Genomic DNA, 16,780 nt, shown 5'->3' on the forward strand with positions numbered 1-16,780 from the left:
ATACGCGAATGCACCCAAGATAAAAGGACAGACACCGAATATGATTATTATTTCAAGGCCATAGGTAATGTCTGCAGTTTGAATTCATTCAAAAAAGTAGTTATTAAATTGTCTAAAATGAGCAATTTGATGATACACAATCATCTCAATGGTATTGCTCAACTGATGCATCATCCTTCATTTTCCAAGTTTGAGTCTTAAGATTTGATTCACTTTTATAAGCAGTTATAACTTGTAGTTGCTAAAGTATTTATTTATGGGCTACCATCTTCAGTGAAGTATTTGCTTAAATATAAAGTTGTGCTGTTTGTCTAATTAAAAGCTTCAGACTGTTTTGGAGAAAACAGTACCTGGTGCTTGTGTATATGTCTCGACCACTTAGGTCATGTGATGCCACCTCTTGAGTGTTCATGTGTAGCTCTTGCCTGGTTGAACAAGCCACCCACCTACATCTGAAATTCTGACTCTGTCAATATGTTTAAGAAGTGCTTGAACACTCGTTTGGTGGATTGCATAGCTGTTAAGATTTTTGTTATTTAGAAGAAGAAGGAAAATGCCCCTGATTTTTTGTAACCATTTTTGAAATAAGAAATCCCACTAATAATTATATTAAAAATGGTCTTGTTAAATTTTCTTTAGCCTTCTTGCTTTTGATGCATATCACCATGAAGAGCCAACATCTTACTTATACACTCAGTTGTAAAGAATCAGTTACTATTGTTTTTCAATCTGTTCACCCATCAATTCATTATCAAATCTGTTTATACAGTCCAGGGTGGTGGAGTACAGGCAATCATGACCACATCGGGCACAAATCCTGAATGAGACATCAGTCCAGTACAGATCATATCTGGGATCAGATTCCAACCCAGACGTGTGGAGCTATAAAGCAGCAGAGCCCACTTGGACACACACTACAGGGCTATGCCCCTGGGGAAACCCTTAGCAGTCACAAGGAGAGAATATTCAGACCACCAGAGACACCAGTCTAGGGTGCAGGTTTTGAACCAATGGCTCTGCATGTGTGTGGCACCAGTGCTACTATGCAACTATAACACCATTTTGTTGTAACTTCCCACAAATACGGGCTTAGGCAATACCCTCGAGATATTAAAAAGGTACACATGTTGAAATGTTTGCAATGGTAGGTGGCTGCACCCTTAAAATATTGAGACGCATTTAATTCAATTCATTGTGTGGTCACTAGGGTTCGTTCTGCATCCTAGCTGAGCAGAGAGCCAGCCCACATCAGGGCTACTCATGTGCACACTCCCACTGGGCCAGATCAGAACTGCAGATTAACCTGACAAGCACACCTTTGGGGTATTAGCATCTTTCCATTACAGACCATTATTATTTTTGTGGAAAAAAATTCCAACATTTTTTGGCTTATTTTTCCGGGGGTTAACATAACGCTAAAGAGTCTACAAAACTTACCACAATCCTGTTCATTTCAGAATGTTTAAAGGAAGTTTTATGTATAAATCGTGGCTTAAACCTTTCATATACAGAGAAAAAGAAAGGTAGAGCAAAAGTAAGATAAAACACATGAGAAGAGCTTTTAATTGGGGTTGTGTTAAAATGAGTTACAGTTTAAGATCAAGGCTGTTAAGCAGGTAGAAGTACACATTTCAACAGTGAACTTTTCTCTGACGTAGTGTTGTTAAAAATGAAAGATTTAGCAGATGATGTTTCTGAACTGCTATAATATGCAACTTTACAAACTTATAAAAACTATAAAAATACACCATAAAAAACTACAAAAGTTATCTGTTACAGGGCAAATATTTTACAACTTCTTTATAAAATAATCTTACAAAAACAGCATCAGTCCCTTTTTTATATATATATACTGTACATACGCACATACAAATTGAGTGGATGAAGCCTTTGCTGAAGCCCCACCATGTAAACAGTCCTGTTCACACCATGCAGTTCACGCACTTGACAGACTTGCTCCCATAATCAGTGCACTCTGGTCCAATGCATTCACAGCAGGCATTGTGAAACCATCTGTATTTGGATGACCCCATTGACTGGCAGGACTTTTTGCACTGATGCATGGACATGCAGTCATCGAAGTAAACCACAGTGCACATGCGATCTACAACAAAGAAAAGGCACCAAATGAGATAGGAGGAAAAAAAAACAAAAACATGTCCTTTATGTGACTTTGCAGAGTAAATGTTTGAACCAGGTCATAGATACATAACATTTCTCAATGATTCCTGCATTCCTCTCTATTCTGGAGTACGTTCACCTGCCCTTTCATATGTCTGTCTGAAACCACCTTGTTGCCAGTGGATAGTTTTAAGTATTCTACAAGAGAATTTGTTGGAAAACATCAGTTTATGTTGATAAAGGTCAACATGCTGTACAAATTAAATCAAAGTGTTTTCAAAATGGTCTTAAAACATACAAACATTCTGTGTGACCTTCATTACAGATCCATTTAATCTTTCAAATTTATCTTTAGACAGGTTAACTAGTCCACGACTCAATCACAGTAAATAAAACCAGTTTGATGTTGTCTCTAGTCATATGGGTGAGCTCTGTGTGCATGAGAGCTAAAAACGAATGAATTCTAATCTGGAAGTACATTGCACAGAATGCAGCGACAAGGAATATGGAACACAGGAGGTCTTCACAAACATAAGAAAAGCTTGTTTCTGTCTAATGTCGTGTTTTATGTACCGGAAAAAAAAAAGTGGGGGCAGAGATTGTGGCTGAAACTGTTCTGCCTGGTAACCTTTTGTACAGCACAGCTCTGTTATTATGCCATTAGAAAAGGGGTCAAGCACACAACTGTACTGGAAGGTCAACACACAATTGCCAAAAATTGTATGGTCTGACGTCGACATAACCATCTGCAGTCAGTAAGTTTGTCATATCCCACTACTAGCTGCTCTTGATGGTAAAGCATATCCCAAGTTCAAGTTAAGATATTAGCATTGTTGCGTGTTCACACAGCTGGAAACAAGCTGTCACATCAGCTGTTGGAAAGTGCAGAGGCAGACTTCGACACAGATTTTAACACTCCACTGCGTACTTCTTTTGGATATTTTATGCTTAATAAATATCATGCTTCAATTAGCCAAAGACTCTCCACAGCCAACAACTAACAATGGAGTACCAATTGATGCAATTTTTATAATACACAAGTGGCAATCTGTAGTCTGCAAAAGCTGGTGGCCAGCTATTTTTAACTAAATGCCATTACAAAACATGAATTTTATGTACTCTACTATCATACATATGTTGTTACTTTCCATTATCACTGTTACTTTTGAATACAACTTTACAAAAATATTACATTAACAAAAAAATTGATTTCTCTGTATTTGATGAAAATTAAAAATCTTCACATTTTAAAACAGTTACCCAAGCATCTGAACATACCCGATTGTTATGTCATCTTCTAACTTAACATTCCTCTCACCCATAAAGCTTTTAGGTGCAACACTAATGACATGCAATACTGCTCTTTTTTAGTTTTGAGACATACAGCACCGACGCTTCTCATCCAACCTGATGGAGCTTGAGAGGTGCTGCAAAGAGGAATGGGCGAAACTGGCCAAGGATAGGTGTGCCAAGCTTGTGGCATCATATTCAAAAAGACTTGAGGCTGTAATTGCTGCCAAAGGTGCATCAACAAAGTATTGAGCAAAAAACTGTGAATACTTATGTACATGTGATTTCTCAGTTTTTTTTATTTTTAATAAATTTGCAAAAACCTCAAGTAAACTTTTTTCACATCATCATGGTGTGTTGTGTGTAGAATTCGGAGGAAAAAAATGAATTTAATCCATTTTGGAATAAGCCTGTAACATAACAAAATGTTGAAAAAGTGATGTGCTATGAATACTTTCCGGATTCACTGTGTGTGTGTGTGTGTGTGTGTTCAATCTTTGTTTCATCAGACCAGAGAATTTTCTTTCTCATGGTCTGAGAGTCCTTCAGGTGCCTTTTGGCAAACTCCAGGCGGGCTGCCATGTGCCTTTTACTAAGGAGTGGCTTCCGTCTGGCCACTCTACCATACAGGCCTGATTGGTGAATTGCTGCAGAGATGGTTGTCCTTCTGGAAGGTTCACCTCTCTCCACAGAGGACCTCTGGAGCTCTGACAGAGTGACCATCGGGTTCTTGGTCACCTCCCTGACTAGATGGCCGGCCAGCTCTAGGAAGAATCCTGGTGGTTTCGAACTTCTTCCACTTACAGATGATGGAGGCCACTGTGCTCATTGGGACCTTCAAAGCAGCAGAAATTTTTCTGTAACCTTCCCCATATTTGTGCCTCGAGACAATCCTTGGTTTGTGCTCTGACATGAACTGTCAACTGTGGAACCTTATATAGACAGGTGTGTGCCTTTCCAAATCATGTCCAATCAACTGAATTTACCACAGGTGGACTCCAATTAAGCTGCAGAAACATCTCAAGGATGATCAGGGGAAACAGGATGCACCTGAGCTCAATTTTGAGCTTCATGGCACAGTGCATACATATATATATACATATATATATATACATATATATATATATATATATATATATATATATATATATATATATATATATATATATATATATATATATATATATATACACACATACATACATATATATATATATATATATATATATATATACACATACATACATATATACATATACACACACACACTAGGGGGCTCTGACCCCGGCTCGCTTCGCTTGCCCACCCCCGTGTTCGGTTTACCGGATACACAATACAATTTATTTTTGTATAGCCCAAAATCACACAAGAAGTGCCGCAATGGGCTTTAACAGGCCCTGCTTCTTGACAGCCCCACAGCCACGACCCTCTAAGACCAGAAAAAACAACCAAAAAAAAAAAAAAACCTTGGAGGGAAAAAATGGAAGAAACCTTGGGAAAGGCAGTTCAAAGAGAGACCCCTTTCCAGATAGGTTTGGCATGCAGTGGGTGTCAAAAAGAAGGGGGTCAATACAATACAGTACAATACACAGAACAGAATAAATCCTCAATACAGTATTAGAAGTACGGAGTAGAATTTCACATTAGATGATATTACATAATATGATTTGGATTTGTTTTAAGACTTGGAGACCTCATTAATCAAACTGCCTCCCCCATTTTGCCATTCCACATCTGAAATAGCGCTAATCTGATTAAAGGACCCCTCATTCCCACGTCCCCAGTCATGAGGGATGATTTTACCTTAGGGAGGCAATCTACAATTTAAAAAGATTGTTATTTTCTTGGGAATTGTTACATATGCATTATTTTCACTTTTACTTTAAAAACTTTTGTAAAAACAATACTTGTCCTTTATTTTCGGCCACGTGCGTGGTTACATCTCTTTCTTGCCAGACGTATAATGCTGCTCGTGTTGTGAATAGGGGGAGGGGGAGGGCGTCTGAATACATGCTAAGGATATGTCTTTGGATCATTTGCTGTCTGTCTGCTGCTTGCGAGCTGTCTCTTCTGCTTGTCGCATGTTGTTGTTTTAAGAGCTGGGAGCACATGATGCTTGTCTGCCACAAGCAATCCAACAACTGCTTGGTTAGAGGTCTGTAGACTCCTTTTAAATGATGGCTCACTGCCTGGTCTCGCGTGACGTAATTAAAAACAATCCTTTTTCCTTTATTTCTGGCCGCGGGCGTGGTTAAATTGTTTCTTGCAGGACGTATAATGCTGCTCGCGTTGTCTCACTGCCCTTCGATCTTTTTAAACCCTGTACAGCCGCTGTCATGTTTACGGTCCCCGCGAGACGCACTGTGGCAAGTCTCGCGGGTCTTTTAAATGTCACTCGAGAAGATCACGTATCGTAGCCTTGCTTTTGCTTCCCAGAAGATTTTTTATATTATATATATATATATATATATATATATATATATATATATACACATATATATATATATATATATATATATATATATACACACACACACACACACATACACATACAGTTAGGTTCATAAATATTTGGACAGACACAACTTTTTTCTAATTTTGGTTCTGTACATTACCACAATGAATTTTAAATGAAACAACTCAGATGCAGTTGAAGTGCAGACTTTCAGCTTCAATTCAGTGGGATGAACAAAATGATTGCATAGAAATGTGAGGCAACTAAAGCATTTTTTTTTAACACAATCCCTTCATTTCAGGGGCTCAAAAGTAATTGGACAATTGACTCAAAGGCTATTTCATGGGCAGGTATGGGCAAGTTCGTCGTTATGTCATTATCAATTAAGCAGATAAAAGGCCTGGAGTTGATTTGAGGTGTGGTGCTTGCATGTGGAAGATTTTGCTGTGAACAGACAACATGCGGTCAAAGGAGTTCTCCATACAGGTGAAAGAAGCCATCCTTAAGCTGCGAAAACAGAAAAAACCCATCTGAGAAATTGCTACAATATTACGAGTGGCAAAATCTACAGTTTGGTACATCCTGAGAAAGAAAGCAAGCACTGGTGAACTCGGCAACACAAAAAGACCTGGACATCCACGGAAGACAACAGTGGTGGATGATCGCAGAATCATTTCCATGATGAAGAGAAACCCCTTCACAACAGCCAACCAAGAGAACAACACTCTCCAGGGGGTAGGCATATCGATATTCAAGTCTACCATAAAGAGAAGACTGCATGAAAGTAAATACAGAGGGTGCACTGCAAGGTGCAAGCCACTCATAAGCCTCAAGAATAGAAAGGCTAGATTGGATTTTGCTAAAGAACATCTAAAAAAGCCAGCACAGTTCTGGAAAAACAGAATGATGGCAAGAAAAAAGTATGGAGAAGGCGTGGAACAGCTCATTATCCAAAGCATACCACATCATCTGTAAAACACGGTTGAGGCAGTGTGATGGCGTGCATGGCTGCCAGTGGCACTGGGACACTAGTGTTTATTGATGATGTGACACAGGACAGAAGCAGCCGAATGAATTCTGAGGTGTTCAGAGACATACTGTCTGCTCAAATCCAGCTAAATGCAGTCAAATTGATTGGGCGGCATTCCATGATACAGATGGACAATGACCCAAAACATAGAGCCAAAGCAACCCAGGAGTTTATTAAAGCAAAGAAGTGGAAAATTCTTGAATGGCCAAGTCAGTCACCTGATCTTAACCCAATTGAGCATACATTTCACTTGTTGGAAGACTAAACTTCAGACAGAAAAGCCCACAAACAAACAGCAACTGAAAGCCGCTGCAGTAAAGGCCTGGCAGAGCATTAAAAAGGAGGAAACCCAACATCTGGTGATGTCCATGAGTTCAAAACTTCAGGCTGTCATTGCCAGCAAAGGGTTTTCAACAAAGTATTAGAAATGAACATTTTATTTCCAGTTATTTAATTTGTCCAATTACTTTTGAGCCCCTGAAATGAAGGGATTGTGTTAAAAAAATGCTTTAGTTGCCTCACATTTTTATGCAATCGTTTTGTTCACCCCACTGAATTAAAGCTGAAAGTCTGCACTTTAACTGCATTTGAGTTTTTTCATTTAAAATTCATTGTGGTAATGTACAGAACCAAATTAGAAAAAAGTTGTCTCTGTCCAAATATTTATGGACCTAACTGTATACATACACACAGACATATATACACCAGAATGACAAAAAGGAAGAAAATTAAAAAAAAAGAAAACTTCTGATTTCTGGCAGTCACAGTGAGACATTATACAGACGCATTGCTGTAAGCTGATTTACTGGCTGAAAGTCCACAGTGTTAATGAGTTAGAGAGAGGATGTGCAGCATTGTTCACAATTCCACTGAGTTTTGTTTAAATTCTCTGCTTTTCTACTACGTCCAGGGTTCTGAAGATATGCAGCATGCATGTTTACAAATATGCCTAATGTGTCAGTTGGTGCCCAAGACATTAATGTTAGCTGTTTGCAGAGAAAATTACAGCACATCTGTCCATTTTCAAGAATACCTGAATTACAGTTTTATGTACAGTATATTGAGAAATTTAACTTAAATGTCTGCAACAGTTTTGACAAACTAGACCTATTATTCTGTGGTCAAGTTTTTTTTTTTTTTTTCATCTTGATATGTTACAAGGGTTCTAAGCCTATCATGAAAAATGATCAGGACCATAACAAAACAAATGTTTTAGGTACAGGATGGACTGGAAAACAGGATGTTTACTGCTGACGTTTACAATTTGTCAACTGAAAAACTTGTATACCACTTTACACTGTGCAGTACAGTGTCATGATAGGTAATGGCTATGATAGGCATCATATACAGTACTTGCGCATATGGAACATGTGTAAGTCATTCTGTTGAAATTAATATTTGAAAATTAAATAGCAGTGTATAGCATTCATATTGCTCAATAGTGTACTGGAGATGTTCTCTTGAAACCCAAAGCTGTACATAAATATACCCAGAGTACATTAAGTGAGTAGCATCCCTAAAGAAATAGTATGTTTTCTAAAATGCCTGTTAATTATAAATGGGCACGGTGAAGACTGGTACAATGAGAGGAGGCCTTGAGCACACTGTAAAGGAACACGTTTTACATGTCATAAATGAGCTTTTACTTGCAATTTAGATCTGTCTTTAAAGCTTGTGGGGATCCATTCTCTTCTACCTTTCCTTCCTCTCCCTTGTATAATTGCTCGCTTATTCTTTCCCCTTGTCGAACACCAGTATCAAAATTAGGCCATGCTTAAAAAGCCACCCCATTGCTTATTATCAATCAAGCCTGGCAGACACCGAGATCTTTACCACTTCTATTTCATGGTGTTTAGTTTTTAAAAATGTCTCTCTGGTATCAATGAATCACAACTATCAAAAAAAAATGGCATTAAATTTGTTAGTCAATTATATTCCACTCCTCTTAAGTGATATGCCTGGAGATAGTCTATGAACTCCAAATGTCACTTTTGTTCCATGTACACCCCAGGTATTTTTACGTGTTTGTTTTGGACTGCCTTTCTGTGTTCAGTTTTAGGTCTAGCGGGGTGTCCATCTCCAGTCCTGGAGGGCCGCAGTGGCTGCAAGTTTTCATTCTAACCATCTTCTTAACTAGTGGCCAGTTTTTGCTGCCAATTAACTTTTTACCTTAGTTTTAATTAACTTGACTAACACCCCTTGGGTGTTTCATTTTCCTTAATTAGCAGACACACAATAATAAGACATCAAATGAGCTACCACATGACCAACTAACTACAGTATCTGAAAATAAAGAAAGGTGAAGGTCTCAATAAGGTTGATCTGCTCAGGTCACCACAACATTTCGATTGTGTTCTTAGGAAAAAAAACAAGAAAATCTAAGTTCTGGAAATGCCTGCTGTGACTGAATGAGAGCAGCAATAAGCCATGAAATTAAATAACTTGTTTAATTAAGAATCAAACAGAGTTTGAAGCCCCAATTTATCTGGTCATCTGTTAACTCATTTCATACCTCTGTTCTGTTTGGCTGCCATTTAATAAGGAAAAGAATCAATTCAGAGGATTGAATCCTCAACATTAAAATGATGGAAAAAGAAGTTAATTAGTAGTAAAAACTGGTTACTGATTAGGAAAAGGGCTAGAATGAAAACCTGCAGCCCTGTGGTCCTCCAGGACTGGAGTTGGACACCCTGGTCTAGGGTGTCTAATGTTTTTATTTTGTTTCTCTTGATTAACATTCTTTTGCTTCCCCATATTTTTCCACTTCTACGCTTTTTCTCACTTATTTGTCTGTTATCCAGCAGATGCGGTTTGCTTTAGGAACAATTTCTGCAAAAGTTGAACTTGTCTCAACACTGGAAATTACCCAATTCCTTTTCTAATTCCATCTGGGGAATAAAATTAAAAAACTCTCTTTAATTTGATCATTTTGGAATGGTCAACGGCGGTGATTGGTGGAGCCTCTGTCTTTGACATTGCTAAATGGTCTGATATGATCCAGGTGGTCTGAATACAGATGCCATATGGTTGTGACCACATCCTTAATCCTTCGCTTTTCTTCTTCTTAATGGGGTTGCTGCTCTACTGTTCCCTCACTTGCAGGTCCGCTTGGGCTCTTGTGCGCTTTGTTGTTCTTAATTTGACAGTGGCAGGGCTGGGTAATTGGGTTGTGTTAAGGCAGGGGTCTCAAACTCTGAATCTGGACTTCTACTGTGGCTGCAGGTTTTCATTCTAACCCTTTCTTAGTAACCAGTTTTTGCTGCTAATTAACGTCTCTTGCCTTAATTTTACTTGACTTGATTTTAACGACTCGGGTCTCTTTAATTAGCAGCCAAAACAATAATGATAAACAAAACAAGCCAACATATGACTGGCTTTTGAAGGAAAAAATGAAGCAATTCAGAGGACTGAGTATTAAAAAAAACCAAAGTCAATTAAAAAGATGGGAAAGGAAGTGAATTAACCACAGTTGGAGACCCCTGTGTGAAGGGGTGGGGTGTACAATCACTGGGTTTTATTTTAATTATTGTTTAAATGGCTGATGTTTATCTCTAAAATGTTGGCTCTTATAATTCAATTAAAAAATCTGATCACAAAAAAAAGTAACTTTTTTTATATACATTTTGAAGTATGTCCATCTCTACTGCTGAGGAGGAAAAAATGCATTTCATAATTTCATAAGGAATTAAGAAAAAAACAATAAATATGCTCCACTGTGCTTAGTTGTTCTTGCTCTTTATTTCCCAGTTTCTAGTAATCATTTCTTACCAAAAAAAAACCCATCTGTGGAAATCTGAGTGCTTCACTGAGAAGTCACGGATCACTGAAAGGGTACATCAGCTGCGTGGCAACTGGGAAGCTTTTTGATCATCTCGCTCCCTGAAATGAACTGTTGTCTTACACTGCTTGTTGAGCTGATGGGTAAACAAGCAAGCTGAAGCATTTCTTTTTCTAATATTTTACTTATCTTCAAACCTGGCTGCATTCTGTATGCCTTTGGAGTAACAGGAAAGCAGAATGTCTCTTTTTGGCCTGCTACATGTGGTATGAATAAGCTCTAGGCAGTCCATCTGTTTCTGGAATAAAGAGCAACTGCTCTTTAGGACTGTGCAAAACTGTTTTTATAGACTATTTATTTCATATTTTAAACAGACATTGATGCACAAAGAAGATACTTAAGTCAAGAATACTCTTCCTTTGATATCATTATTTAATCAATCAATCAAAAGTATTATGGTGGAAGTTAAGGAGAGTCATCTCATGTTACAAGACATTAGATTCAGTTGTCACAGTCCGAGTTTTAAGTTCAAGTCAAACACATTATGATCTCAGAAAGCAGCAGAAGTGTCTCAGCTGGGGAGCAATTTAATGAGATTCTTGTTTGAAAGGAAAATATCTATGAGCCAAGAGTTCAACAATGAGGCCAAAGTTTACTTAAAAAAAGGAAAAAAAAACAAAAAAAAACCTTGTGCACTGCATTGAAGTTGGTGCAGTCTTATAATTACCACATATATTCACTTATTTTACCTTTAAAAGTTGTTGATTTATCAATTTCTATTTTCTTTAATGCTTTGGCTTTCTGTATCATAGCTTTGCATCAGACACAAGAGGGAAAAAAACACAAAAGAGGAGCAAAGTGTCTTGCTCTGCATCATCAAACCTGTTATTTTTCTTAAAAACTAAAATAAAAGTAAAAAAGTAAAACATAAAATTGAGTTACAGCCAAGCAGACAGGGACACACATCTACCAACTCAGTCCTGAATGAAGTTAAACCTGACGAGTACACAGCCCTAGGTTATCTTGTAGTTTGTTTATTAATGTCCATAATACATTGCACACTTACCCTTGTCAGGGTTATAACCTGAGCGGATACTGTTACCAGGCAGGGAAACATCCTTGTGCTGAGACTCCTCTAGTGTTTCAAGAAATGAGACCAGATTTTCATGGTGAGAACGCTCTTCTGACACAGGAAATGACACAATACTCCAATTAGCCAGAGATTCATCTCCTTCAGTTAATGCCTTGAAAAGTGATGGGACTGAATCTTTTAGATCCTCCACTGTGCTCTTGGATGTTGGAGGAGTGTCAGTATAATTTTTAGGATGGCACATCCCTAAACAGAATAAAAATGAAAAACAAAATTAAAGAAGCCTAAACATAAAAACACACAAAACCACCAACACTTTTGGGTTCTTATGGTATAACATTGTGTAAATTACAAAAATGCCCACATATTTAGAAAATGAAGAGCTTTGTTGATGGAAGGAGCCTGAGATGCTTTGCTACGTGATGGGTAGATGCGTGTAAGACAAAATCTGTGCAATGTGGACATTGATGATGAAAACATACAAGAAGCCGGACTTTTGGACTGTTCAAACTCGTGAAAAAGTACGGTATCATCCAGGTTTAATCGAGTTAATGTCTACATATACTGTAGATAACTGGCTTTAAACTGCAATCCCTATTAAGTTGTGCTCCGCCAGGGAACAGCAGTTGCCAGAAACTGAATAGACTGCCTCTGCACTGTAATTGTTTCAGATGTTTTCTTGATGCAGTTTGCACTGAGGATATACAAGTGACACTTCTGCTAGGAAACATGGGATTCATGAGACTTTTTCCAGGTTTATTTACTACTGAATAATGTTGAGTTGCAAAATGCAATGAAGTGTTCATGCAGCTAATATGTTGTAATTGGCGGTGACTTTGCTTGTTGAATATTTTGTTGGAAATTTGCCATTTCCTCCAAGACTTCCATGATGCTCTGCAAGGCCAGCATGACATTATAGAGTTAAAAGAGCCAATGTTGAATGGGTCAGTAGCCTCCTTCAACACAACCCACAAAACCCAAGTATAAAACAGGGTAAAAAGTAGTGGAAAACTTGTGGAGGAAACTGTAAATGTTACGGTGCATTTGTGTCGTAAAGGTAAAGCCTTTTTGTAAGGACTTTCATGTGACTTGTGTGAAATATGTGAGCCTACTCTTAATAATATTACCTAGAGTGCTGTGAAGTTGATGCAAACAGGAAGGATTGCAGAATCCATGTGTGTTAGCATTGTGCTTATTGATAGCAGTGGCAGCGAATGAGTAAAAGCGTCAGAGAAAACTTATGTTCGAGAGAGGGGAGTACCTGCTATTGAATCTGTTGGGGGAAACCTAGGTGAATTCATGCATCCTGTACACAAGAAATGTTACCGTTTTAATTTTTAATTCTGTTGATTTTACCTCAGAAAGGAATAGTGGTTAGGATTACCGCCCCACAGCAGAGGTCACATTTAACTGGTCCAGCATTTGTGGCAAATGCTTCTCTAACCCCAGGGTCACTGAAGACCACTGCACAATTGTAATGCACTCAAAATTCCTTCCGTTTCTTCTCCATTGACCTCAATGCATTTCAACAAATTATTCAAACTCAATGCAAAGAGAATTCAGTATGGTTTGCTCATCAGTATATGGAATTTCCTTTAATTTGAGGCACTAATAAAAGATTAATGGGAAGAACCTATTTTACATGAATAGCTCAGTCAGTATTTCCACTACATTTGCTACACGAGTTGCCGCAACAATGTCTTTTGAAAAAAGCGAACAGCGATTGAAGACGACACATCTGCGCACAATGCTTTTTCCATAAAGCAGTTTTTTGATTGACAAAAACATTCCAGTCCTCGATCATCCTCCCTATTTGCCCAATTTAGCTCCCTGTGATTTTTACTTGTTCCCGAAAATCAAAAGTGACCTGAAGGGAACACATTTTTCTTCAATGGATAATGTGAAGACAGCAACTGCAAGCATGATGATGAGCCACAAGCAAGAAGACTTCCAGCACTGTTTCAATCAATAGAAGATACGTATGGAGCGGTGTAGAGATCAGGAGGAGGAGAGTACAGAAGGTGACAATGTTTAGAATGCTGCAATTCATCAATAATTTTTTTTTTTTTTTTTTTAACCAATCCGGTTATTTTTGTGTCTCACTTCGTATACCATTAAGAAGAAGCTCACTTATGAAATCTAACATTAAAAGGCAGAAATAGTATCATGTCAATTAAAACTTGTAGCTGTAAGATCCCCTGACATGGGCCACCTAGAGTAATTTATGTCACTTACCAAGACCTCCTTGATTTTTCTTTCTTTGCATACAGAGTTTATTTATTGATAGATTTGTTTGAATTGGATGGACATTACAAGCAGAGTAAAATAAAGATTAAAGTCCTTAGAGGCTCGTCTCTCCATATAAAATACAACTTTTTTTATTATACAAGCAACAACTAAAGAGTGGCTGTCAATTAAATGTGCATATACTGCGGATTTAGGACTTTGACTACTGTACTAAGCTATAATCAGCATAGATTTATTCTTCTTTATTACTGCGGAAGTTATAAATATTGCTTTCTTATACTTCTTCATGGTTACTTAAAGTTATTATTTTGGCTAGCCACAAGTAAATCTGTCACTTTTTTTTGTCAATGCAAATGATGGATCCATTTTCACATTCTGTCAGTCCAAATTAAATTATCATTTGTATGCAGAGTGATGCATTTCAGAATATACTGTAGCTGATCTAGAATAGTCAAAATATGAACTTAAAACTAACTAATATACATGTTTGTAAACCAATATATATATATATATATATATATATATATATATATATATATATATATATATATATAATTATACGTATGTGCACTATGGATGCATATTTGTATTTTATAATATATATTTATGTTTATACACTGCGTATATGCATTAAGGCAAAGTGCACATAGAGTTTGATTGTATTAATTAGATGGAAACAAAGACTGTGAGAGGAACTGACCGACATGTATTTCATGCCTTCTTTTTCTTTACAGTATGGCATCAAATCCCAGCTTTCACCATTATTAAAATAAATATTTTGAAACAGAAACTTTGAATATGGTTGATGACTTGGATTCTGCACTGTGTTATGGTGGCTGAAAATAATTATATGAAAGTGGTGGGGATAGTCCAGTGCACTCTCACTAACAGTGAGTAAGAGAGGATCACCATTATTTCCATGTGTTTGCTTTTCAGGTGCTCAAATTTCACAGTTGTGTTCCTGTACTGAGTGAGCTCATTTTTACAGATCTTGTAAAAGACAAGATTTCTTACTGGCTGCAAAATTTCAAAGACTCTACACTTTTGAGTTCTTTGGTCTTTGACCATCCACATGTTAGAAAAAGGCTCAATCTAATGAACCATCAAATGCAAGTACCCTTGCTGTACATAGTCACTGATAACATTAATTCAGTAACACCTGCACTAATTAACTAATTTCTAATTAGCAGCATTACATATATACCCAATGTGTAGTTACATTTGAAAAGGTAAAAGTTCTCGCAAATATGTCAGGAAATCAGAACTAAATTAAAAAGGAGGAAGATAGTACAAGAGTGAATATACCAGAAAACAAATACTACATGGGTAAGACTTGATATGAGGCTTTTAAAATTTTGATAACAGCTTTTTGAAATTTGATATTAACATACAGAAAGTGAAAACAGTGAAAAAAAGTTCATCGTGTACTATATTAAGTCTCAGCTTTAGTAACTGCTTCTACTTATTAATTTGCATTACAACTAATTTGCTTCATTTAGAACTAAAAGAAATGGAAGTTCCTGGTTAAACATTAATGAAATTCAGTTGAAAAGACAAATTTTACAGATTTGTGTGTTTGTTCATCTGTGCAAAGCTGTATGTTCAGTATGTGTTTAGACATGTGTATATACTGCATATATTAGGCACACACAAAAATATACTGGCATATATAACTATTACCGTATATATCCACCTTTATAAATGGAAAAGTGTCTGTATCTGTGTATCCATCCACAAAAGAAAAAAGTAAACATTATAAGCCAGCAACAGCAGAGTGGTAGTGACTTCCTTGGGCCATGTGATAAATGTTTATAGCTGTAATGCTAATGAATGATAAGTGGGCAATGAATGACTGCAAAATAACAATAAATCAACATGCACATCAAGAAACTGAAGTGTCAAAAAGACTAGGCTAGAGTCACTGTGGTAGCAACCACTGCCACATTTTCTCAGCAAAACACTTCCTACAATGAGAGTGATCAGTTTGACAATAAGGAAAGGAAGCAGCAAAATTGGGCAGCTCATCGGGTGTGTATTATTGTACTAGACAAAATGGACAACCAATCTATCAAATAAAATAACATGAGGTCTATCTTGATTACTTAGGTTTTCAATGGGTAGCACAGCAAATATATATACACAAATGTATACACATACACGAGGGGGGGAACCTAAAAATTTACCGAATTGATTATAATAAAAACAAACAGTTCATTATACACCGATTCCATTTTAGTTAACATTAAAGTCCTCCCTGTGAAATGCAACACACTTTCCACAGCACTTCTTCCATTCCTAGAAACATTTCTCTTGCACATCTAGAGCGTGACCGTCCTATGATTTTTTTCTGAATTTTCTTCATGGTCAGAAATCGTCATCTACTCAATTTCCATTCAAGTCTCAACTTTAACTTCGGGAACAAAAAAGAAGTCACAAGGAGCAATCTCTGGCAGATTCAGGGGGTGCAAAGCATCTGTCAAAAACTGTCAATGAAGTTTGTGCAGGTGTGTGGTTTTGGTGCAAAATGCAGTTTTGCGAGTGCCGCTGCTTCAGCTGTTTTCTTCCTGATGCTTTCATGCAAAGTGTCTCAGCAGTTCAGTGTAATGTTATTGAGAAACAGTCAGTTCAAAGGCATACACTTTATTAACAAGTCCATCACCATCAATTTACAAAAATGCAATCACTTTTTTTTTTTTTTTTTTTTTAATTCCTGACATGCTTTTTCACATTAACAATTGTAGAATAAATGACAGAATTACGCACTTGATC

General features: G+C 37.2%; 1 protein-coding gene across 1 annotated transcript in view; it reads right to left on the reverse strand.

Moving 5' to 3' along the window:
• Positions 1-1,540: 1,540 nt before the first annotated feature.
• Positions 1,541-16,780, reverse strand: part of twsg1a (twisted gastrulation BMP signaling modulator 1a) — an 83,577-nt gene continuing 68,337 nt past the window's right edge. The window contains exons 4-5 of the mRNA XM_028803698.2: positions 11,741-12,010; positions 1,541-2,104 (exon numbers count right to left, since the gene is read on the reverse strand). Of these exons, the coding sequence (XP_028659531.1) occupies positions 1,923-2,104; positions 11,741-12,010 (452 nt within the window). The 3' untranslated portion in view covers positions 1,541-1,922. The remainder of the gene's footprint in view (positions 2,105-11,740; positions 12,011-16,780) is intronic.

The sequence above is a fragment of the Erpetoichthys calabaricus genome, chromosome 6 (genome assembly GCF_900747795.2).
Source record: "Erpetoichthys calabaricus chromosome 6, fErpCal1.3, whole genome shotgun sequence".
NCBI classification, from domain to species: Eukaryota; Metazoa; Chordata; class Cladistia; order Polypteriformes; family Polypteridae; genus Erpetoichthys; species Erpetoichthys calabaricus.